This window comes from Protomyctophum parallelum (genome assembly GCF_964188405.1).
Source record: "Protomyctophum parallelum genome assembly, chromosome: 18".
NCBI lineage: Eukaryota > Metazoa > Chordata > Actinopteri > Myctophiformes > Myctophidae > Protomyctophum > Protomyctophum parallelum.
In genome coordinates this window covers 30,474,827-30,501,228 of record NC_139716.1, presented here as the reverse complement: position 1 = coordinate 30,501,228, position 26,402 = coordinate 30,474,827, and the positions used below count along the sequence as shown (strand labels likewise).

The following is a 26,402-nucleotide window of genomic DNA, read 5'->3' as shown; positions in this document are numbered from 1 at the left end:
AACTTCTGAAATGTATTTATGTAGGTATGTATGTGTGTATGTATTTTAAAAGGGGGGGCTTTTAGGTAAAAATCCCTGCCCGCAATACCTTCATATATTTAAAATGAGTCCAAAATAGGGTTACCAGTGAAGGGCCAACTGCCTATTCACTGGGGACTATGCAAGGCAGAGGCGTCCACCCCCCTGAGTCCAAGTTTAAGCTAGACCGCATACCTAAACCATACTCTAAAACCCAATGGTAAAATGGATATAAAAAAGGACATTAATAAAACAACCTAAAACCAAACAGGAGTAAAAGTTCACAGCAAGGCCTGGATACCATTTATTTATTTTACATAAAAATGAACAGGAAGGGGATAAAAATCAACTTCTTTCATTAAGACCAGTGGGTGTTACAGTTTGTAATTTCTTTATCCATCTGTGTTCCATGAGTTTCCGCTGTCCACTGGTCCAACGGACTCCACATTCCAGACCTGAAATGATGAGTTTAGCGATAGGATGGGATTGAAAGTGTGTATGTATGTATGTATGTATGTATTTGGTTGGAATGGGTAGGGTTTAAAAAAAGGCAAGAATTTGCTCTGGTGCACTGGCCTAAAAGTGGGTCCTTAAAAACTGCTAAAACGTCTGAAATGTATGTATGTATGTATGTATGTATGTATGTATGTATGTATGTATGTATGTATGTATGTATGTATGTATGTATGTTTTTCAATCTTATTGTTAAGTCTACCAGCCAAGCTGCCTATATATTGTAAGATCATGTCGAACTAACTGACGAAATGTCTTTTCTTGTTGCAACGATAATTGGAACCTTAGGGAGGGTGGTGCATTTATTAAAAATGCGTAATAAAAACTTGGGTCACAAAATAAAAAAAAATAAAAAAATATCTGGGATTTATATACATAGCGCTTGCCTAAGTAGACTCAAAGACGCTTTACATGTGTGGCACTACAGTGGCAGGCAGTGTGGGGGCCTTTTGTCTAGACATTGATTCTCCAAACTGACCACTGACCAGAGTAGCACAGATATGTATTAATACATTTCATGGTTGATTGCGAATATCGTGTCAGTCAGCCACAAGCATTTGGTCATAACAATATTGTGATAAAATCCGTATTGCAGTGCTACACCACATACCTAACATTATGACACATTGTGAACACATTTGACTGCTGCCAACGACGTTTCCCCAGATGGACAGGCCTTGGGCTGACCCCCCGACACCCCCACAGTCCACCACCCCAGAGCAGACGCAGCTAAAACCTATATTCTTGATCATTATACATTATTGATAACTCATTCTATTGGTCTATTGGTTCCGTCCTATTTACAATAGCTAAGCCAGGGGGGGGGGGGGGGGGGGTGATACAAAAAAGGCATACAAAGGTCTTAGACAATGGTATGAAACATATATTATTTAGTGTTACTGCTCACTTATTCATTGTGCTTAAATTGTATTTCCTTTGAGGATAGTCCAAGAGAGTACATGTATGCATGTATGCATGCATGTATGCATGTGTGTGCACGCACGCGCGCGCGTGCGTGTGTGACTGTGTGTGTGTGTGTGTGTGTGTGTGTGTGTGTGTGTGTGTGTGTGTGTGTGTGTGTGTGTGTGTGTGTGTGTGTGTGTGTGTGTGTGTGTGTGTGTGTGTGTGTGTGTGTGTGCGTGCGTGCATGTGTGTTGACCCCTGTGACCCCTCTCAGATGCCTCAGGGTGACTTTAGCTTCTCACAGAGCTGAACCTTCCGACAGCCATTCTCCCTAATGACTTCCTGGCATCTGTACAGACCAACTCCAGGCTAAATCATTCATTCAGCTATAACACCTCTTATGACAACATGCAATTGATCCAAAGCCATACAATTAACACAGAGATGAACCAAATGAAATCAATATGATGGAGTCCATAAATCAAAACAAGACATAATATTATCATATTCCACACAGCCATATCCTATAGACAACATGTGCCATTCTTAGTTAAATTCTGAGTTAAAATAAGACTTCTGATTTTGCTGTGCAGGCTTTTTTCAATCTATAGAATTGACCCCTTTCTTCTTCTGAAACACTTTAACGCTTCAACAAAAGGCCACACTATAAACACATAGGCCTTGTATTGAACCCTTAATTGTTGTGGTTTCATTATACATAAACATCATAACTGCAATATGTTCACTACATCACCAATGTAAATTTGTTTTGCTTACCCATTCTGGGCGGGAACCCCTTTTGGTGTTAGCATTATCTTATGCTTTAGCTATTGAAAAATAGCAGATCTACAAGCTCATATAGCGCGCCACCGAGTGGCGCGCTACGAGCTTGTAGGTCTGCTATTTTAGAAAAATCGAAGAACCACTGACATAAAAACATAGCTTTTTCAGAAAACTGTCAGGATGTAGAAGATTTTTTTATGATCAATTAATGTACTTATAGTTTATGTCCTAAATTAGTGTCCGACATGGGGAGAGGAGAAGTATAGGTTTTTATCCTTCGCTCTGGGCAGTGCCTGGTTAACATGTATAAGTGTATCACAAATCAGACTTAAAGGTATATTCAGTGATTTCACTCAAAAGACCTTAGGTTTCGTTTTTGGCTGTGGGACCCAGCCTTTCGTCCAATCAGGATAGAGAGTCAAAAACGAAACCTAAGGTTTTTTGACCCCCAGGGGTTAACTGGGGACAGGGAGGAACTCCTTATATGGCCAGCACACTCTATAGTAGGGAGGATTATCACAACAAAACAACAACAAAAAGTGATATTTGAATTAAGTGAAATCACTGAATATACCTTTAACAGGGCAGGAGAACTCTGGAATTGTAATTCCTGTTTAACCGCAGACTATAGAACTGCAGCCCCAGAAAATCAATATCCTTTGGTTCCCATCTGACTTTGCTAGTATAGTATAGACCAGGAGAAGCATGGCTCCTTGTTAATGCCCTCGGCAGGCGCTAACGACCACACTTTGCCGATTCCCCTGCTCGGCCTATAGCAGGCTGCATGTCCCGGGCACACCGAGGCAGGGGGCCAGGGAGCTCTAATTGGCTTTCGGACCGCACCAGCTGTTTCACACGTTCGCCTGTCCCTGAAGAAGGGAGGAGTGGGGCGGGTGCCACATGGTACCCCCACTCTTTGATGGAGGCCTGCAGCCAAAGAGATGGGGGGTGGCTGTACAGTATTAACGCACACAGCACACAGACGCTGCATAATGCATATATAAAGAGATATACATTCACAGATGCCCTTGCCCTTCCTCGCCCATGGGAGAGACACATGACTCTAGGTTGGTCACCAGGGCAATGCATGAAAGTGGATCAAAAGGGAAGTGCTCCTGTCCATGAGGGAATTGTATAAAGTACTTAAAGGTAGACCTATAGGCCTTGAGCCAGAAGGGTGCTGGATCCCTTAGGACCTGCATATAAATTATATTTACTGTGTAGAATAGATTGTGTTAATTTCTTTGTGACTGTTGCTCAAAAAGAAACAAGCGCGCACAGTCTAGTGGCAGTCTGACGCTTATAGGCATATAAGCACTTAATACACATGATGTGACTATGTCTGCATTCTCTGCTGCGGCACTAACACTATACTTAGTTGATATCATACACAAGAGACGGTGAGATTGGTGACTCATTACCTGCTGCTGTTTTTCTTTATCAATGCCACTTTACCCATGATGCACATGAATTTATAACTGCTGCTATTTGATGTGATTTTATTATCTGGTCTGTTTCATTTAATTAACTAAGTCACTTCAACCATGCACATTACATACACATGCACACACTCAGATTTGATGGCCCTTCCTGCTATTCTTATCTGCTAGACATTTCCACCCATGTGTACAAGAAGCATTCTGCCTTCCATAGTGTTTCTTAATCATGCACCTTTTGTATATTGGACTTTGTGCATTTGTTTTGACTGTAAAGTAGCCTTGCCGAGCCACGGGGCCCATAGGGCAGGAGCCTATCTCCTGTTTCTGTAGCGTGAGGCAGCTTGATGTACAAGTACACCCCTTGGACATGACGCTAGTATGTCGCAGGGATTTACCCCCAATCCAACCCTTGATGCTGAGTGTCAAGCAGGGAGGCACTGGGTCCCATTTTTGCAGTCTTTGGTATGACCCGACCCGGGGATCGAACCCCCGACCTCCCAGTCTCAGGGCGAACACTCTAACCACAAGGCCACTGAGCTGAGGAACTGGGCCTTCCTGTTATTTGACTTCTATATTCCTTTAAGTCTTCTCTATTCTCTTACCGTATTCTACCTCTTCCTGAATATATTGAGAACACAAAATAATGTATTTTATACGTGTAATCGTGTGATGTGACAATAAAGGTGATTCTGAGTATAGCTCAACTACAGTATAAGGCCTGACTCATGTGTGATGAAGGCAGAGCTGGGGTTGTACGTGAGAGTCAACATAATGAACTATAGGATGACGGCCTCATGGTGGCTATCCCATGACAAGAGGGAAAAAAGTCAATGCAAAAAGACCCTTGAGCCATACTCTCTTGTATTGTGTGCGTGTGTGCGTGTGTGTGTGTGTGCGTGTGTGTGTGTGCGTGTGTGTGTGTGTGTGTGTGTGTGTGTGTGTGTGTGTGTGTGCATGTATTTATCTTTGCACGCTTGCATGGGTGTTGTGTGTGTATTTGCAGTGACTGAGTGACTGACCCATATCATGTTATCCTGAGGGGCTGTGAGGTCACAAAAGCATTAAAAAACACCCATGAAATATGACGGAGCGTTATGAGTCTGACACAGTGACCACAATGCTTCACTCTAAAACTATATACTGGACATAAATATAAATATTGCTAAATATTGGACTTCAGCAGACGGTTAACTTCAGCCGTATTCCCTGTTTGCACTTTGCTATAGACAGCAACAGTCTAATAGTCTGAAGCCTGTTTTGGGGATACAATGGACTGTTTTTCACATATTCTCACTCCTGTCTCTACATGCCCTGTAGTTCCTTAGCCTGAGTGTGTGGGCAGGTTTCACCTTACAAGAAAATATCTGTTTTTTTCTGCACTGAGCTAAGATGGGTGCATTATGTTTGACTGAATCACTCGACTTAAACCCTCTATAGTTGACCAGAATCCCTGAAGGGTCTATACTTGTTCCTCTTCTACACCAAATCACTTGCTATTTTTGTTAAATGTTCATCTATTATGACATGCCGAGAATAAGGGTTCATGGTTAAGCTTAGCGTCCAACATGTCATATGACAAAGTATTAGCCTTCATGGTCTGCTCGTACTGTGGAATGGATGTACACCCTGTTCATTGACCACACCAGTTCTATACCACACCCTATTCTATAGGTGAAAATAGGAAACATGTGTCAAACATACTTGATGTTAGGCTACAACAAAGCATATATGAATAAGTGGTTGAGCCTTTCTCAATTCAAAATGCATGACTCATTCTGTTCTTTTTTGGGTTGCATTATATAGGTCAGTGTTCTCTCATGCCAACATTTGCTTTTCCCTCCAGTTTACTGGAAATGGAGGAAAATGCTTTCGGATTTGAGTGGTTTTAAAGTGAGCTGACCCCCCCACCCCAACACTAATATCCTTCCCACCCTCTGTGTTAGCAGCTCTCATCTGTCTCAAAATCAGGCATGAAATGAAGTCCCTTCTTCTGAATGAGAATGACGTAGTCGTAGATCAATGAACAGCCTGCTCCATAGAATGAATGCATAGCCTATTCTGTGTCAGTCCCATTGGCAAAACCACTAATGGCTAGCCTATAGATATAGACTAATGCAATTTTACACATTGATGTAATACATTCCAACACTTGCTTTTACATGTTACAGTAGGCCTATATCAATTAGGAATCTATACAACAGGATATACATTGAATATATAAAACATGCCAACTGCAACCAAATGACATTGAGTTTGGTCAGGTAATCAGGATATTATTGCTTTAATAGTGAAGAGTAAAGATCAAATTAGTGTATATGAGAATGAGATTGACTCTATGCTATACAAATCATCTTGAAGTTGTACAATGACAATTGCATCCAATTGTCTAAAGCTACAGTGCTACACTATTGAAATAACTAGTATCATTTCAAAGTGATTAAATGTGCCAAAACCTAAATTAGGCCCAATTCAATATTACATTGGCTATAGCCTATATCTATTCACCATACTAGCACTGAGCCTGAATTATTCTGCATGTATAATGGCAGGAATCCATGGATGGTGATGGCATGGCACAGACAAAAAGCTGGGTTAGCAGATAAAAACGTATGGAATAGCTGCTAACCCACTGACCTGCATTGCAGAGGCCTTTTTTTCGCTCTCTCTCACTCACTCGTTCTATGTGTTCTGATTAGCTAATGGAGCGCCATAATAATGACGCTTAAATGCAGCAATGCTGCCACCGTGTGGCCACCTTCAGCATGTATTAAATAATAGTTATCCAATATAGCTTAAGTTATAGGTCTATGATGACTAATAATATAATAGCTATTATAATGTTTTGTTTTGTTGAGGTAGCCTAAAGTCTTCTGCAGGTTGGTGGTGCAATGCATTTATTTACCAAACTGAAGCCTTAGGCCTGACTCACACCTTCACAACAGATTGATGTATAGCTGATGCATGAGACTTGTTTACTGATGCAAGCTCGCAATGCATTTCCAATGGGAGTCACATGGTTTGACACAACATTTTTGTTGTATGAGGGGGAGGGGGGCAGTCGAAACACAGCCGAAAGCCATACAACAAAAATGTTGTGTCAAACCATGTGACTTCCATTGGAAATGCATTGGGACGGCCATGACACTTACCCTTTGTTTACATCTAGCATGCATCAATGTTGTATGCTAGATCGAAAGGTGTGAGTGAGGCCTTAAAGGACCACTTCGCCACTTTACCATAGGAGGGCTGTGGACTGTGGTGGGAACTGGGCAGTTCGGAAACCAGTGACATCATCTATGGGGAATCCAAGCAGGCTTTCTTTCAATTTCTGAAAAGTTGCAATGCGATAATTGAAGCCATGGTTCTCACGATAATACACATCTAAATGTATTTTTTTTTATTTTGTTACCCTTCCTAATTCCTATGAGACACAGATTGAGAAATGATTGTGCATTTTAGAATGAACATTAAGGACCAATTATATGATAACTTGAAAAGTGGTGAAGACTGGTCATTAAATTGTAGCCTGCTTATAAGTGCCTGGTGAATCAGGGGAGTGTGACACAATAATTTAACAAAGTCCAAGTGCTGTAACTCTCCAACTCTCTCAATTCCAACATATGCATGCTGGAATGATGGCGTAACACCATCGTTGTGTTGCGCGAGTAGTGTTACTTTAGGCTGTAACTTGATCTACAAATTCACAACACTTTGCACCCACAATGAGTTGTGAGTGATGAATCTGTGACAATTAAATGTGTTAGCCTACTCCAGTCTCCGAGGCAAATTGCATTAGTTTGTCCTTAGATGCCGCGGCAAGGATATCTCTGTGTGACTATACCTACTACGAGAATGTGTTTAGACAGGATTGTAAGTCATTTACACTAGCCTGCTAAAAAAACAGGGCCCTTTGTGCTTTGTGGGGATGCAGTAATAAACACCGTACCCCCTAGGGGTCCGGGTGGAGCGTCCTATCTTCTGTATTCAGTGCCGGTTCTAGGAGTCAGGAGGCCCTATGCAGGCACGGATTAAGGACGGTCTGGAAATGCTGGCATTTGCCATAAGGGCCAGGCAAGGTAACCTGACTTTGCCAGATGGGGGCGGTATTGGGTAACCATGTTCTCCAACACAGCAACCATCTGGAATCTCTCAGGGAGTTCAGCTAACTCTAGCTAGCTCCGTGGTCTAACCAATCAGTGTGAGCTAAGGGCGGGATATGTGCGAAACCGGATGTGAAGATATATAGACACGTCAATATGATTGGTTGTGTTTGCACGCCCACACGGTGATAGACAGACGGTCCCATCCAATCATCTACCAAGTAACTTGAAAAAAAGGAACAGCCCCGTCATCGAATTTGCTTCCGAGATCCCAGATCCCAATAAGCTGTGAAACAATTTTGTGTAGCAAGCTTCTTGGATCTGGCAGCGTCAGGTTAGAGGCAAGGTGGTGCCGGCTGAGTGCCCAAAAATAAATAAAATCCCCCGCAAAAAAACAAACAAAAAACACTGCTTGGTGCTATGGAGAATGCACAAGCGAAAAAGCGAAAAGGTCTCTGCTGATGCGGGAAAATGTTTCAAGATGTTCGCAGCCCAGCAGCACCAGCAGAACTCGCAGAAAAGAGAAAAGTCAATTTACAGGTCTATAATGACATGCCCAAACAAAATGGGGATGCCAGGGTTAAAGATTCCATATTTGATATTTGTGGTTTCAATAATTGGGTCTTATCAGTCTTATCAGTACATCACACGTTACATAACATGAGAAAAGAGCCATTTAGGTGCTGGGTGCGTGTCATATGGTTATTATAGAGATTGCTTGCTTTTCAGAGGACCGTGTTACTGGAGGTCAGGAGGAGATCAAGTTCTGATTTGATATTATCAAACTGAAACTAAAAAGTTTCAGTTTGATAATATCAAACTGAAACTATTTGGTTTGGTACGGTAGCTTCGATAGTTGATGAGACATCCTAGAGACAGTCTTAGACCTTGCATAGTTGTGATGTCATGCATGAAATGGAAACAATGGAAACAGAAAGAGAAGAGTCAAAACCATCATGTACATGTACTGTACGTACATGATGAGTGATTAGATAACGATAAAAAGAGCATGCCAGGATTTAAAGCAGGGGTTTTCAACTGATTGTGAACGAGGGACCACCACCCTGACTTCGAATCAACCTGGGGACCACTATTGTGTTGGGTGGGGAACTGGGGATAGGCTATGGGCTAAGATTAGTGCTTTTGTAAGTTAACACTTGCTATGCATCCCATGTGTATACATCCCACTATTTCTCAACCGTTGACTACTACTGGTAAAATGTCCTAATAATAATGACTCAACCAGACAATCATGCTGCACTTCCCCCTTCTTGAGATTCTAACTCCCTTTTTCTGTTGAATTTCTTGAACTTCAACTTGTCAGTAAATGACTACATGGATGGACTCATCACAGGTCACTATAGTTCACGGTTTCTCAACTAGTGGAAAGAACATTTAAAACAAATCCTACATTACTAAATGCATGGTCAGGGACCACATGCAATACCTCCACAGTGGTCCACGGACCACCTGTTGGAAACCCATGCTCTAGCCTATTGCCAACAATTCAATCAACCAACTGCAATCAATGGCAAACAACTTCACTTGTTGGCAGTGGGCCACACTTGCATTCAACTGCATGTGGCATATTATCAAATTATTCTGTTGTGTCTTGTGTGAGATCTTAATTTTATTGCATATTAAAATAATAACTCTCTCTAGCCCTGCATCGTTGCTTCCAGTCATCCCCGTTGTCCATACATCTGGCCAGCTCGTTGGTACTACTACTTTGCGCTCCTGCGTCGTTCTTGAGTAGGCCTACATCCACATATGTTAGCGTGGGACGTCCTCGTGACCGGTGCCCGTGTGTTGGATCCTACAGCACTAGTTTGCTGGCTGGCAGCTGTTGGTGTCTTTGGCAGTGTCCTGCTATAGTCTCATTCTCCTGGTTGCTATTTTCTGGCTCACCCTTGGCATTCCATCATACAGATTTGTGTTGGATAACATGTGTGCTCTTACTGATGTTGAGTGCTGCACGCAGCATTCTGGTGTAGCACCCATCGAGAGACTTCTGCAGGGTTGGCTTCAAGGTCCAGCATTCACTGCCATATAGGAGAACAGACTATCGTTGCGTAGAAGAAGCTGAGTTTGGTTTGACTGGGGGAGGTTGGAGTTCCATATACAGATAAGGCAGGTTTGGGGCCACAATGCATAGAGTAAGAAATTGCTGTCTACAGCTAAACTGCAACATGTTTTGAGCTTGTAGATCTGCAATTATTGCTATTTTTTTATTGGAATCCTGAATTATTTTTTAGCTATTTCTGAATTGGAATCCTGAATTATTATTTTTTTTAATTTCAAATACATTTATATGTTCTTATGTTAATGAACTTAAATGCAAATACATTGGACATAAAAAAGACTAGTCATTAAGCTACTAATGTAGACTGAAGTAAAGCGGGTCATGTTTGCGTGTTTGGAATTGTAACAGCTGAAATCAATAATATATCAGTATTCCGATATTAAAGGAGCATTCAGTGATTTGGGTCACGCACTACAGTGGGGGAACATTGCTCGATCATGATTGGCGGAAGGCCCCTCTCTATCCTGATTGGATGAAGGCTTGGCCACCTATAGCCAAAAACGAAACCTACGGTATTTTGACCCCCAGGGTTTATAGGGGACAGGGAGGAACTCCTTATATGGTCAGAACACTCTATAGTAGGGAGGATTATCACAACAAAACAAAACAAAAAGTGATATTTGAATTAAGTGAAATCACTGAATATACATTTAACCTGAGGGACGCATTAAGTGAAGGTGGGGGCCAGGCCACCAGTAGCCCATTTGGAATTGTAACAGCTGAAATCAAGAATACATCACTATTCTGATATTAACCATGCCCGCCACTAGCCCAAGTAGGGGATACATAAAAAAAGAGAGAAAGAACGACTGTTGTTACCTGTTTTTTTAAAGAGATCTGGTCTGAATCAAAGATCACCCCCAGTTAACGGGGCACACACACACACACACACACACACACACACACACACACACACACACACACACACACACACACACACACACACACACACACGTTTAAATTGTGCATATCCACGGATATCCCAATTTAGCCGTGCATATCCACGGATATCCCAATTAAGCCGTGCATGCCTATTCCCACTAGGCTATAGGCTGAGGAAGAAATGCCACTTGACAGTTTTCAAATCAGCCTCATGATGGCGCTACAACAGGCCAAGTTGCGTCTCACACACACACACACACACACACACACACACACACACACACACACACACACACACACACACACACACACACACACACACACACACACACACACACACACACTACACACACGGGCTGCAGGAGTGACATTAGTGGAGAAGGAACCAAGTTGTGAATGTAGTGCAAGGGTTCAACTAGAGGGGCCAAATAAAAATAATCTCTGTTTTTGTTAGATTATATATGTTCTGTATCAGGACATTAAATGGGCTCATAATAACCGAAGCACTGAGAAAACTGTTGCGCCTTTCTTCGTCCTTTTTTTTCTCTCTTCAAGCTTAACTACGGTAGCGGTGGTCTCAAAAACATAAGGAAAACTTTGACTGGAAAAGACTCGCTCACCGTATAGAAAAAGAAGTAAAACTCCTTAGACTGAGACTTAGAAAAATATATTTTCTTTTATTTTATCATGCTGTGCTCATGGTGCTCTGTGCTCATGGTGCAATTAAAAAGCAAACGTTTCGGTCCTCAGACCTTCGTCAGTGCTATGGTTTTTCACAGACAAAGAACTTACTTTTACACAACTCCAAAACAATACAGCTCAGCTCCAACCAACTTTCTGGTAGAAATGACATCCATGATTTTACACAAAAACTATTTTCTATTTGAGTACTCCTATCATCTCCAACTGCAGGGGGCACCTATGGGCTCAGTATTCAGTCCAGATTATGCAGGCATTGCCTTGGGCTTCCTTGAACACAATTCAGTGTGGCACAACAATCCTTTTGCCCACAATATGTTGTTATTTAAGAGATACATTGATGACATTATCCTTATCTGGCAAGGTACTGAGGAAGAGCTTCATGGTTTTGTGTCCTACCTGAACAATCTGGCACCTACCATCAAATTCAACATGGAATTCAGCAAACATGAAATTCCATTTCTAGACACCCGTGTACTTTTTCAGGATGGTAAATTGTCCACCACTCTGTACACCAAACCCACAGACAAGAATAGTCTTTTACATGCCACCAGTGCACACCCCCCTGCTTTGAAGAAAGTTTACCATATTCTCAATTCCTTAGACTGAAACGAATCTGTAACAGTCAGTCAGATTTTCAAAAAGAGAGAGACATCATGTACAGAAACTTTGTTGATAGAGGGTACCCCAAAAAATGGCTTGACTCTGCTTTAACTAAATTGAATAATCCTAACCAGGTTGCAAAGACCAAAAAGAAACATTCATGTGCCTGCATCACCACTTATAATCCTTTGAGCAACGATATACGTAGCATCATAGAGAAACACTGGCATGTTTTGTCAGCTGACCCTGAAGGTGCTAAAGTATTTACTGACCCTCCTCTTTTCTCTCATTATAGATCTCAAAGCATCAGAGACTATATGGTGAAAGCAAACTGCTACATACCCCCCCAGCAACACACGGGGCGGTTGGATGGAGTCACCGGCTTCAGTTACTAACAAACAATACACTATCAGACAATTTGTGAATTGTAGTTCCTTTAATGTAGTCTACATGATCACATGTAAATGTAATCTACAGTACGTAGGCAAAACATCTAGGGCAGTCCGCACACGCATCATAGAACACATGAGTGCCATCAGACGCAAGGACATCAAATCTCCTGTCGCCAGACACTTCATGGAAGCCGGTCACTCCACAGCAGATCTGTCTTACACAGTCATTGATCAAATTAAGAAATCTAGAAGAGGGGGTGATTTAGACACTAAACTCCTCCAAACTGAATCTAGATGGATTTTTTATTTAAAGTCTGTCAATCCAGGTGGCTTAAATGAAGATCTCTCCCTCCAGTGCTACCTATAAAGTAAAAAGTTATATTCAAAAAGTGATTATATAAGTCTGTCAACATGGGATGTATGTAATATTCTTGTTTCCTATATAACTGTGATTTTGTATATCCTTTCTGTAATGTCTACGCCCACAATCAGGTGATGTCACCAATTAGTAATTCTCAGCACCTGAGCTGTATTGTTTTGGAGTTGTGTAAAAGTAAGTTCTTTGTCTGTGAAAAACCATAGCACTGACGAAGGTCTGAGGACCGAAACGTTTGCTTTTTAATTGCACCATGAGCACAGAGCACCATGAGCACAGCATGATAAAATAAAAGAAAATATATTTTTCTAAGTCTCAGTCTAAGGAGTTTTACTTCTTTTTCTATAAGGTGAGCGAGTCTTTTCCAGTCAAAGTTTTCCTCATAATAACCGAAAAATGTCATGATGAACTATTACTACTAACAGGACTCTCTGAGATTAAATATTTGTTGTTGTAACAAGCACTAATTGTAATTGGGAACAAACTGCCTTCAGGTTTGTGCTGACACAAGTAAGACGCGTAAACGCGGGAAGCGAACGAAGCTGTTGTGGCAGTCTGACACACACACACACACACACACACACACACACACACACACACACACACACACACACACACACACACACACACACACACACACACACACACACACACACAATGTAGCCTACAGTTACATTTGTCATCTGCTGTGAGGTAGACCCGCCTAGCTCAGAGGAACATCCCGTCTGTAAACGCTCTGATTGGGTCCCATCAGCGGAGGCTGTCTCTGCTAGTTTCCAGGATTGAGGAATTTTGGAAAGTTTGATGTCTTTCATTTTCATTCTGTTGTGTTGTGTCGCCTGGCTCCAGCCCTGAATCGCTATAGCCACGCCCATTAAGAATATAGCCTAAACGCTCACTGCTCACATTGATATCTACTCATTGGACCTGGTATACTAGATGTGTAGCCTATATGACTCCTATGTCACAGGCTTTTGTTCTTGTGACGCCTTGAACTGAGATTATGTCTGTTCAATAACTGTTCAATTAGTTGGTTTCATTGACATCATGGCACTGACTCGTCTAGAGGTGGTCCGTGCATGGCTCCTGCGGACCCTCATGGGCTTTTTCTATGGACTGTTCATGCTTCTGTCATCCCGGCGGCGGGCCTCGGGCTCGGGGTCCAGAACTAAGCTCCCACCTGTTACAAACCCGCTGCTCACACTGTCTGCCACGCAGCTCGCACACAAGATTCGACGCAGAGAGGTCTGTATGTGTGTGTGTGTGTGTGTGTGTGTGTGTGTGTGTGTGTGTGTGTGTGTGTGTGTGTGTGTGTGTGTGTGTGTGTGTGTGTGTGTGCATGTTTCTTTCTTATTTTTTTGATTGATTGATTGATATGTTTATTGACAATGTTTACATGTACGGAAAGATGCACCAATTACATCAGTGTCACCATCAAAACTAAAAGGATAAATGCAAGAAAGCCAACGGCTTATTTCCATTGCAGTGAATGCAGTCCCTTAGTTAAAAATGAAACACAACAATTAATGTGTATGAGTGAGCGTGTCCATGTGTGTTTTATGAATGCGTTATATAATAATAATTATGTTATGTTATGTACCTTTGACCTGAGCCATTTTATAGCCCTATGTCTTTGTTCTGCTCATTTATATTGTCACAACTGTATTTGTTCTGTTTTTTTCTGTGCTTCTATTTGTTTTTACTGTGTCAAATGTTCAGCACCTTGTAGCTTTGCTTCGAAAGGTGCTTTATAAATACAATTTACTTACTTACTATTTCATGTTTCCAATGATTTTTTGTACCTTTAGTTTTAAAGCTCTTTAATAGTAAGGGCATTTTATCAGGTATTTGACCAATCTGGGAACTAAATCGTTACCAAGAAATTTCTTCAACAATGTGTTTCTAAAGGTGTCTAATAACATGTACTAAAAGTTTGAAATTCAACTCCTGTGGGAAATTGAGTTACTAGCATAATATGTGACCATACCCATAACATCCTATATAAAGAAAAAAAGTTCAAATTTCATCATTCTTTCAGTAGCATGTGACATATGAAACTAGGGGGTTTTCATGATTCTGAATCCATTCCAAGCATTAGTTTTGCACAAAAAACACTCCTTTGGAGGAAAACGGCCATAGCGGTCATCACAAACGTGATGAGGTCAGCACATTTGGTCAAGTGGATATGGCCTAATTTAGGCCAAGGAGTGTTTTTTGTGCAAAACTAATGCTTGGAATGGATTCAGAATCATGAAAAACCCCTAGTTTCATATGTCACATGCTACTTAAAGAATGATGAAATTTGGACTTTTTGGCCTTATATAGGATGTTATGGGTATGGTCACATATTATGCTAATAACTCAATTTCCCACAGGAGTTGAATTTCAAACTTTTAGTACATGTTATTAGACACCTTTAGAAACACATTGGTGAAGAAATTTCTTGGTAACGATTTAGTTCCCAGATTTTCTTAGATTTCTCTCACTATAAGCCTATACATGTTGTGCTTGTGCATGAAAGTTCCCATGCAGCCAGCAGGGATCATCACCATGCCAGCCTGTGATTTTCATCAATAATTCATTTTTGCCACAGACATTATATGAAATAACAAATAAGTAATCAATAATTTTACCAGAAATACAGAATAAACTCATAATATGCCATGGTGTCTATGCCAATGTGCTGCACATTTAAAAATTATAGTTATAATATAATAATAATAATAATAATAATAATATATAATATGTTAAAATATTAGGAAAAAAGTCAATTTACTTATAATGACCTATAATTAACCTATAATGCAGGGGTTTTCAACTGGTGGTCCATGGACCACTGGTGGTCTGTGAAGGAATTGCATGTGGTCAGGGACCAGGGATCATTGACCATGCATTACGTATAGGATGTATAGGAAAGTGAACTGTCTTTTATTTGTATCCTTTTGAGTGTTGTATACTTATATAGACTTATATGCACGTGTGGGTTCGAATGCCATCCTCGTCGCCAGTTTTTTGTATACTTATATAGATGGATAAGGAGATGGGATGGGAGACCAGGTAATGGCACTGTAGCTTATTCACTGTTTACTTTGAACATAGATTGTACATACAGGGAAGGGGGTGTGTAGACAGCAGGGCATGACGGGAAACACACGGGGACAAAACAGGGCTGTCAATATATAACACTGAGAAAATGACCTGCATGGTAGCCTATGATGAGGCCTCAATGATGTCATTTACTTGGAAGTTGCAATTTCATCACAATTCCACAGAAAAAGGAAGTACCCCAGAGAAAACCCCAGACCACAGAAAATCCACTGAATGTTCAAAGTTCAGCCTTTTTGGGGCGTAATTGAGGTCATAAAACCTAAAAGAAAACCTAAAATGAAAAACATAAATGAAAATTAATGTCATGCAACCTTTAAAGGAATTTATGCACGGCCACAACTAGTTTAATGCAAGGGCTCCTAACTTTGATCAGAGGTGAACAGAGATTGTGGAGGGTCAAGGGTTTACAAGGATTATTTTACAAGGAGTGTCATAGTTATATATTGATACACTTTGTCTCAAAAGCAACATTCATTGCCACCCCCCCCCCCCACACACACACACACACACACACACACACACACACACACACACTGTTATTGGTGTCTTATAACAAGGCACGGAAATAAAAATGTAATCTTTCATTCTCTCTCTCTCTCTCTCTGTCCAGGTGTCCAGTGTGGATGTGGTGCAGGCTTATATTGACAGGATTCAGGAAGTCAACCCATTAATCAACGCCATGGTAAAAGACAGGCAAGTGATATGAAGTTGGCCACTTTCAAGCTGGGATCCCTATTTTGGGGGGCATAAAGTCATTATATAGGCAAAAATGTTCCACAAAAGCGTCTCTTTGTTTTAAAACAGCGAACTGAATAGTATAGGGCTTTACCATACTCCTCTGAACTGCTTGACTCAATAAAGGAGTTCTGTCAGCACAAACCTGAAGGTAGTTTGTGTTCTTTTTTCCCAATTAGTGCTCGATACAACAACAAATATTTAATCTCAGAGAGTCCTGTTAGTAGTTCATCATGACATTTTTCGGTTATTATGATCGGCCCATTTACTGACCTTGAGGTGTTTTCACCCGTGCTCGAAAAGGAGACAATGTGACGTGGCTTCCTGAGAGGTTAGAAGCAACCATCTTCCATAGTCTGTCTGGCCACTTGAGAAGTTGTTACCCAGATCATATGAAAGGGACTGAAAACCTCTCTGTCTGTCTGTCTGTCTGTCTCTTTCCTTCATAGGTTTGATGCTGCCCTCCAAGAGGCAGGTGAGGCTGACAAGTTGATCGTAGAGGAGACGGGTGGGGAGAAGGTCCTGGAGGACAGACTGCCTCTTCTGGGTGTCCCTCTCTCTGTCAAAGAGGCCTTCGCCCTGCAGGGTAAAGCTAACTGCTGACCTATCTAACCCTATCTGTATCCAATTCCCATTATTATTACAGGAAATGGGGAGAGAGATGGGGGAAAGACATGCGGCACGCCGTCAGGCTGGCTCAGCAGCCTAGGTGCCCAGACGGTTGAGCTAACCGTCCGGGCCCAATATTCATAATAATTAGGCAACTACATTTGTGCTTATTCAATGATCATGGGTGAGAAGATGTCTGGCCTGGGAAGCTTATCTCAGAGGTTCCCGGGGACAGTCATTTGCAATCCTATTGTCTTTGAAGTCTTTGAAGCGTGCCTTAGGTGTGAACCAAAACACACAGTGGAAACAGCAGATAAGATTTTCTGCAGTATTTTTCCATATTATGTTGATCTGAAGAAAGACACCCTGTATTCATGATGCTTGTAAATCTGTTTAAGTAGCCTAGCGAAAATGCAATGATTCGGTAGTTTAGCTGAGTGGCCACGTCCAGCTCCCGCCGGCCACCCATGGTCGCGGCTAGCTCTGCTCTGTTGAACTTTTGAAATAAATACAACTCCGACTGAGACCGTCAGTTCATCTCTCTGCCTGCCCTTTTCATCTGATGCCTGGTTTTTCACTACTCTGCCTGGTAGTTTTTGAGAACATTATTTCATCTCTGGTTAGTTAGTGGCTTAGAATGGTGTCAATCTATACGCCATTTCTAATATACGACAAAAGCTCAATTGGTATCACTCCGATATGTTTGTGGATGATGTTGAAAAGCGTTTAAGTGTACACCACTTGTGTTTGTGTGTTCTTTCCCCCAAGATGTTTGTTTTACATTACAAAACCAAGTCCTGAAGTGTTGTAACTCCCCTGGCCTATACTGACGACACTGCTTGTTTATCTCAAGACAAGCATGTCTGAACAATTTAACCAATTAATATTGTACATCAATTTAGACAAACGCTTTGCTGATGGGAAATAATCAGATGTCGGTATCTGCCTCAGAAAATAATAAATATTGATGCCCCCCCCCCACACAGACACACAAGTAGACACCAAATCACAAAAACTATTACAATTGTACAACTGTACTATTACAACTATTACAATGGTACAACTGTACAATTGTCAGATCGCTCAGTTCCAGCTTAGTGAGACTCACCCGTGTTTAAATGCTTGGCGTCGTTTCTCTCTTTCTACCAGGCATGCCTCATACGACAGGGCTGCTCTCCAGGCGTGGAGTGCTGGCTGCAGAAGACGCTCCACCGGTCGCCCTGCTGAAGAGAGCCGGGGCGATCCCGCTGGGCGTCACCAACACCAGTGAACTGTGCATGTGGTCCGAGTCCAACAACTACCTGTACGGCATCACCAACAACCCATACGACCTGGAGAGGGTACCAGGAGGCAGCTCAGGTTAGCAACTATACCCAAGTAGTTTGGATTTTAAGGAGGTGCTCGTTTAGATACTGTTATTCTGGGCTCGTCATAAAAAGACAAACGTTTCGTGAAAATAGGCGACATTTGGACGGAATCATTTCTCCATGACCAGCGTGCAACGTCCCCCGACATCCCCCTTCACACCTTAACTGTGAAACATAACAAAATAGTAGCCCTAGGCCATGTGTAATGTCCATACTGCAGGCTGCAGCAGTAGCATAGTCATGGAAAACCAAGGACAGGAGACGTCACTCCACATGCACCGATTGTTGAACGGTTCAGAAACACCGCTGGAAATTAACAGCTGTATGTATCGTTTACACAGCGATCAATCATGCAAGAGAGCAAATACAAAGAGACTGAGAGAGAGAGAGAGAGAGAGATGGTGAGTGAGAGGAGTTACCGTTTTCTTTCCGTCTGCTCCAGGTGGAGAGGGGAGTTTGCTGGGGGCCGCAGGCGCCGTCATCGGGATGGGCGCAGACATCGGTGGCAGTATCCGCATGCCCTGTTTCTTTAACGGGATATTTGGCCATAAAACCACTCCAGGTGAGTTGGTTTTACACATACTCACACCTGCAATGCGACTTGTACGTATAAATGAGGCTTAAAATGGTATCATCTAATTGTAAATCTTCTGGTCTGAGAATCTAGACATGCACTGCATTCCAGAGCATGCAGCTTGCTTGCATGTACTGTACTGTACACCACAGTGAATGCAATTGTTATGGATGCATGCATGTGTGCATGTGATCGTAACCGAGTCAAGTTTCCCTCAGTGGAAATTATGTGTTCTAGGTCCTAGAATCTAGGAGGCTCTCCCTAATTAGATGTGTCTTTTTGCAGGTGTGGTGTCCAATGACACCCTGTACCCTACATTCACTGGGAGACAGGGGGAATACAACAGCACTGGCCCCATGTGTCGCTATGCAGAGGACTTGGTGCCCATGCTGAAGATCATGGCCGGGCCCAATGCTACAATGTAAGACACGTTTTGTAACCCATTTTTCACCCCTGTGTCAATTATCTAATGCAGGGGTTTTCAACAGGTGGTCCGTGGACCACTGGTGATCCGTGGAGGTATTGCATGTGGTCCCTGACCATGCATTTAGTAATGCAGCAAAGTATTTTCTTCCATGGAACAGAACAGTGCACTAAACGTCTGTGCACTGTTCCATGGAAGTGTGTCAATGTTATCAGAATTACTGGGAAGTCTGAGGTTAAGAAATTCCACAGAAAAGGCAGTTAATTAGAATCTCAAGAAGGGTGTACCACTGTACCAGCTTGCCTGAATGAGTCATCATTATTAGGAAATGTTAATGTGCCCATATAATCATGTCATCATGTGCTATATCTTGCACGTATTTGCCATTTTTACTATATATATATATTACTATGACTATTATTAAAATAGTTCAAATAGCCAATAATAGCCATAATGTATGGATGTAGATCAGCTAGTATTTTTCAAGATAGTAAAATATGGAAAGAAAAAGTTTAGGGATAAAGGTTAAGGCACGCCATCGTTTGAGAAACAGTATAAGACATGGGATGCATTCCATAACAAGTGTTACGAAAGCACTAGCCTGAGCTAACGTGTTAGGTTTCTGGTCTAGAGGGGCGGGTCGCGGCTCAGATTTGCGCACGCCCTGATTGGATCTCATCGATCTGTCCGTCACCCCCGGCCCCTCCTCTCCCCCCTAGTGCAGCGCTACGTCACATCATTTGGAGCGACGCGCACCCGGAAGGGTTGACTCCCACTTTTAGACCAGAGCGGCCAATGCGTTCCTCCAGGCTTTCAATTTTTGCACCAACAAAAATGAAAGCCTGGTACAGAAGCTACGAAAGCACTAATCTTAGCCCATATCCCATTACAACACAACAGTGGTCCCCAGGTTGATCCTTAGTCAAGGTGGTGGTCCCTGGTTCACAATCAGTTGAAAACCCCTGATCTAATGTGATCCTGGGCTCTCTACACACCCTCCGCCAACCTGGGGAGAGCAACAGACTTGAACTCATGCTTCCTTCATGCACGAGTGTCCAAGTCGCTCCTTTACACCTGACAGGGGGGAGTTTCCCCGGCCGGACGTAGTGCGTGGAAGGAACGCGTTAATCCAACCAGTTCCTTTGCCCTCCATCCGGCGTCCTGTCCCGGCCAGGGGGAGGCCACTGTCTACTGTATATCTGAAGTTGTTAGTGCAGTACAGTAGAAATTTAACTACATTTTCCACTTTTCTTACGCATAATCTATGTCTAGTTTGTACATTTACAAATTATGTTAAAGGCTAACACATTTGCAGGCCTATGAAAACAATCTGCTGTAATAGGTTAACTGTACTGTCTTACAGTATGTGGTATTGAAGGCACCCTTTGTATGCATAAATGCTTTAAAATGCCTTTGTTCTTCTCTCTCTCTTGCTGAAATATTTCAAACTCGATTAAACAATTAATTTGAGGGTAGGTAATAATAATAATAATAGGGTAGGTACCCTCACAAAAACATGCAGTAATCCTGGTCACTAAACTGCCTCCCCCTGGCCAGCCGGGGCGCCTGATGGAGGGGAAAGGAACTGGTTGGAATAACGTGTTCCTTCCACGCGCTACATCCAACCAGGGAAACTCCCCTGGCAGGTGTAAAGGAGCAACTTGGACACTCGGGCATGAAGGAAGCATGAGTTCAAGTCCGTTGCTCTCCCCATTGATGCAAATTGATCATAAAGACATACAGAGAAAGTGTGTGTGTGACTGTGTGTGTTGTGTTTTTGTAGGCTATCGTTATCCACAGATGTGGACCTAAAGAAGCTGCGGGTCTTCACCATCCCACATGATGGAGGTTCAGTGTTGGTGTCTCCTATGAACAAGCAGCTCATTCAGATCCAGAGAAAGGTGGGTTAACCCATTCTGACCTGAGATCAGATTCATACGAGGTTTCCACTGGACACACACTGGTCTGATTAACCCATTCTCGATTTTTCAAAAATAGCAGACCTACAAGCTCGTCGCACGCTATGAGCTTGTAGATCTGCTATTTTTCAATAGCTAAAGCACAACATAATGCTAACACCAAAAGGGGTTCCCGCCCAAAATGGGTTTATTAGGAGAGAATTGGGCTCTATTCTTGGCCCACTCAAGTTTTCCATGCATACCAAATTGCTTTGGTCAAAAATGGCAGATCTACAAGTCATCAGCAAATCTTCGCCAAATATTCATGCTCGGAACCTAATTATGGCATGCCCAGAATAGTGATGCTATAGGGTTCATGTGGTTAAGCCAAAGATTTGATTCAGTCGACTTAGGTGCCACATGGCAATTGACACATAATGCAAAGAGTGTATAGTTAAGTAAATATCAAGTATTTGAAAGTAGAATTTCGACAAGGTCAAAGCGTTTCAAGCTTTTATATCTACTTTTGTATGATGCCGTTAGTAGTATGATAAGTAGGGCATTAATTTACGGGAAAAAAAAAAAAAGACGTAGAATGATACAGATGATCATGACCATGTCCAGAGCAATACACATGTCATGTGTCTCTCTCTTGGCATAGTTTCTGTGTGAGGGTCAGACAGACAGACAGACAGTCTCTCTCTCTCTCTCTCTCTCTCTCTCGTGAAGGCAGCCCTCATGAGGTGTTTCTGTTTCCTCAGGTGGTGGAGCGTCTGGAAGCTGACCTTGGCTTGGAGGTCCAGGAGGTGCGTCTCCCGGGGCTCAAACACAGCTTTCGGATCTGGGTCACCTACATGGGCCTGCCGGACCAGGAGGGCAAGGTAGGTGGACCTGGAGTAGTAGTCTGACCACAACACAACACGCCAATTCGCCTGCCGCATCTCATTTGTTGGGACAGAACCTGTAGTGTAGAACACAGTGAGTGGTTCCCAAACCTTTTCAGCTTGAGACCAAAAAGAGAAATGTGGTGTCTCCCTGAGAGGACGTGCTCTCTCCTCCGCGTCATCAGTGCCCATACCCGAGGCGGGGTTGGCGAAAGGGCCCTTCTGTGTGGAGTTTGCATGTTCTCCCCGTGTCCCCTAGGGTAGGTAGTGGTACCCTCACAAAAAACATGCAGTAATCCTGGACTCTAAACTACCTCTATGAGGTCAGTCCGCTGCCCCCCCCAGGTGGGCAGAGGAAGTGTAGCGCCCAGGATTACTGACACTGGTTGAAAAATGAGTTGCAAAATCGTGGGATAAAAATTATAAATAATTAAATAAAAACTTTTTATTTATTTTGTTTTGTTCTATCTCTATCTCTAGTTCTATCTCTCCGGCTCTTTAATGAACAGAAAAAAACATTTTCAGGTGGTTTGCAAAATTAGGAGAGTACCAGCAAAAGTTTATTGCCTTCCAGTTCGAATTTTGTCTTCTTATTTCTTTGTTTCATCACTCCAACCAAGTATGTTTATGTTTACGTGTGTGTGTGTGTGTGTGTGTGTGTGTGTGCTGAAGCGTCCGCGACCATTTGCAGAGTGGATGGGAGAGCCAGGGCAACCAGCAAGGCCCCTGTGGGAGCTGCTGAAATGGATGATGGGAAAATCAGTGCACACTCTGCCTGCCATAGGTATTTATGCACTTTAATTTTAGTGCACGGGCACAGCAAAGTATAACTCAGGCTTTAGGATTAAAAATGGCATTTATACATTTGCCGTACTAAACTTTTGTACAGCAGTGTCATGCTCGTAGCATGCAGTACCACTGTGTGGTACCACTATTTCTTTCACGCGCACTCGCAGGTACGGCACGGTATACGTGCATGTGCGTGCACGCTAGAACACGTCCCCAATCACAGCGTAAGTTGCGCAGCCCAGTCAACGGAGCTTATGCCCAGCTAGGCTGCTGAAAGCCTAACTGACAGAGCTGCTCCTCCGACAACAATAAATCATTGGCTGCCCCATTCGCACTTTGTTTTTACCACGCTACAAAAGCTGCAGACGCAACTTGTACATATCAATGTGCGTGATCTTTTAAGTACCTACTGTAGGCAAATTGGCTGTGTGTGTGTGTGTGTGTTGACAGTCACGTCGGAACCAGTAGATGAGTAGATTATCAACACAGTCATGATGCTAGTCACAACAGTATCAACACTCTGTCTACAGACAGTTTTATGGTCGTTTGAATTAATTAATTTGTCACAAGTTGACTCATACACTCGACTATACCTGTTCTGTACGTGTGTGTGTGTGTGTGTGTGTCGCTAACACCTTCAGGCCTGGCCCTGGTGGAGATGACCCATGCAGGCAAGCCTCCGTCCTTCCTCCTTCAGCAGAAGGAGCAGCTCCAGGCGGAGGTGGAGGCACTGCTGGGGACCGACGGGGTCCTCCTCTACCCCACGCACCCAAACGTGGCCCCCAAGCACCACCACCCGCTGCTGAGACCCTTCGACTTTGCCTACACCGGTCAGTGACGTCATTGTCTACTCTACCTTTACTGTGCCGTATACTGTTGTACACGGAACAATCCTGAGTGTTTATTTAACTCTGTACATACGGACCCAGAAGACAGTGCTCCCACAAAACCTTTGCCTGGTTCTAAAATCAGTGGTGAGCAGCCTTTTGCCGGGCACACGTTTCAGCCAATGCCAGATGGTGAAAGCCACCTTTGTGTTTAATTCTTATCGGCAGCTATTTAGAATACAAGCTTAGCTTAGAGGTCAAACGAAGACTGAGTCAATAATTTAATATGAATGATAAGATACATTCTGACAATTTGGGGAGAAGTCTAAAGGGGCCTTTCAAATATGAAGTGATATAACGCGCCTATAGTTCATTTTCAATGAGACCTGCGTTTTTGCGTGGAGCACTGGGGAGCAGTCGAGGTGCGACGACGCAAGCGTATTTACGTGAGCGCGGTCCCGTGAATTTGTTGCGCGCATGCTCGTTTCGTGCACACGCCCGCGACTCACCAGACCTGGATACTGTTCAGCTTTTTTTTTACGCTTGCGTTGTTGCGCCCCTCTTGAGCAGACCTGGAGGAGACCTGTCGTTGATCCAGGCAACATCGCCTGCGTCCCTCGCTTCACGTTATGCACATAAAATAATTATGGTTAGCAATGATGATAATGATCAAAATAGTTTTTCAACTATAAAAAAAACTACTCTGTTGAATGAACTCAATTTGATCCCCTCAGCAGTGCAATCCGATCTCTTTGTTGACCACCCCTGCTGTATAACTTGATACAGAACTTTGTCGTATGGCGAATAGTGAAAATAGTCGATGTACAAGCTCACACAACGTGTGAGCTTTGGATAAGCTATTTGTTCTTCCTGAAAATGTTTGATGATAGAACATTGCCAGGTTTAAATGTTAACCTATGATGACATGACAAAAATAGGGTATAGGGACACCAGGTTGAACGTGGTTAGGCAATAACCACCATTCTTTAAGTGAAACCCACATCTGCAACGGGAACTTACTGTGAAAAGAATTTAAAATGACTTAAGATAAAATAAATATTTGCCGACCCCCGGCATGCATTACATATGCTATTGTTCTTATTGTTATCTCTGTGCACAATGAAACAGTAAGTTGGATTTGGAAATATATCTAGTCTCTCTTCTGGGTGAAATCAATACTGCACAAAACAAGGAGCACTTGGTGTGTTGAGCTGTTTTCAGCACCCTCTGGTGGACACTGGTCCATTTGTACACTCTCAGTGACAGACCTGTTATAGTCATTTGGGGCTATCTCTTCATGTGTATCATTGTCTGCCCATTTTGTACGTCTGTGGCAAATATTTAATTTTGACAAAAAATTCCACACAAGCCATCATGGCGATGACCCCTGAGACATCCTGCTCCGTTCGCATGATAAATATATCTCTGTGCATGCCATGACATGAACCAGTCTGTCCTGAAGGCACAGGCAAAAATGTATAAAGAATCTTAAAGGGATTGTGACATTAAAAAAAAGGTTTTGGAATTGTTATTTCTTTTAGGTTTTCTAATCTCAATTGCACCCAAAAAACATGAACTTTTAACATTCAGTAGATTTTCTGTGATCTGGGGTTTTCTGGGTCAAACAGGTGCTCTGATTTGCTGGCAGTAAGTGATTTAAGACCCTGCAAATCCCATATATGTCAATGGGATTTGCCAGCAGATGTCACTGTTTTCACTGTGTTGCCTGTTTTCATTGTAGCTCAAACCCCTTCCAAACCACAAAGAAAACTTCAGACTACAGAAAATCCACTGAATGTTCAAAGTTCAGGGTTTTTGGGTGTAATTGAGGTCATAAAAACTAAAATAAAAAATAAAATAAATGAAAATGAATGTCATAAAACCTTTAACTTACCCTGGCAACGTACGTACCTGTAGAGTGAAGAGTAGGTCATCTCAATATGTTTTGTATAATCCTTCCCATCTCCGTCTCTGTAGCTATAATGAATATCCTGGGCCTGCCGGTGACCCAGTGCCCGTTGGGGCTGAGCGAAGAGGGGCTTCCCATGGGGGTGCAGGTAGTGGCTGGGAAGCTACAGGACCACCTGCCCCTGGCCATGGCTCTGTACCTGGAGAAGACCTTTGGAGGATGGAGGGACCCAGGGGCCAACTAAAACAATGTGCTGTACAAGACGTGTACAGTAAACACATACAGAATTCAAACAGAAGATAGCATTTTTTAGCAGTTTTGACCAGATGAAGAGCCTTGGCTCGAAATGTCGTCAATAAATAACCTTTTGGAGCATATGAGTGTGCGGGTTCCCTTCTCTTTTCCTGTCACTTTTTGAACCCAGCACCTCCACGGGCGCTGCTCCCGTGCTTGCGGTTAGGGTTAGAGGTATAGGTTGTTGGTCTAA

The 26,402-nt window shown here is 42.7% G+C and overlaps 1 protein-coding gene across 1 annotated transcript; it reads left to right on the top strand.

Annotated features, from left to right (window-relative positions):
* The first annotated feature begins 13,697 nt into the window (after positions 1-13,697).
* On the top strand, positions 13,698-26,290 carry faah2b (fatty acid amide hydrolase 2b). Its single transcript, XM_083788802.1, has 11 exons — positions 13,698-14,036; positions 16,510-16,592; positions 17,084-17,220; positions 18,393-18,602; positions 19,053-19,172; positions 19,470-19,605; positions 21,392-21,509; positions 22,268-22,387; positions 23,063-23,174; positions 23,821-24,009; positions 25,984-26,290. Exons 1-11 carry the CDS (start codon positions 13,839-13,841, stop codon positions 26,157-26,159), a joined length of 1,599 nt encoding a protein of 532 aa, XP_083644928.1. The 5' UTR covers positions 13,698-13,838; the 3' UTR covers positions 26,160-26,290.
* The last annotated feature ends 112 nt before the right edge of the window (positions 26,291-26,402 follow it).

Excerpts from the sequence above, each read along its gene's own strand:
- faah2b (XM_083788802.1), top strand. The coding sequence starts at position 13,839 with ATGGCACTGACTCGTCTAGAGGTGGTCCGTGCATGGCTCCTGCGGACC. Across the intron at positions 21,510-22,267 it reads TCATTCAGATCCAGAGAAAG|GTGGTGGAGCGTCTGGAAGC; the intron begins GTGGGTTAACCC and ends CTGTTTCCTCAG. Across the intron at positions 24,010-25,983 it reads CTTCGACTTTGCCTACACCG|CTATAATGAATATCCTGGGC; the intron begins GTCAGTGACGTC and ends CCGTCTCTGTAG.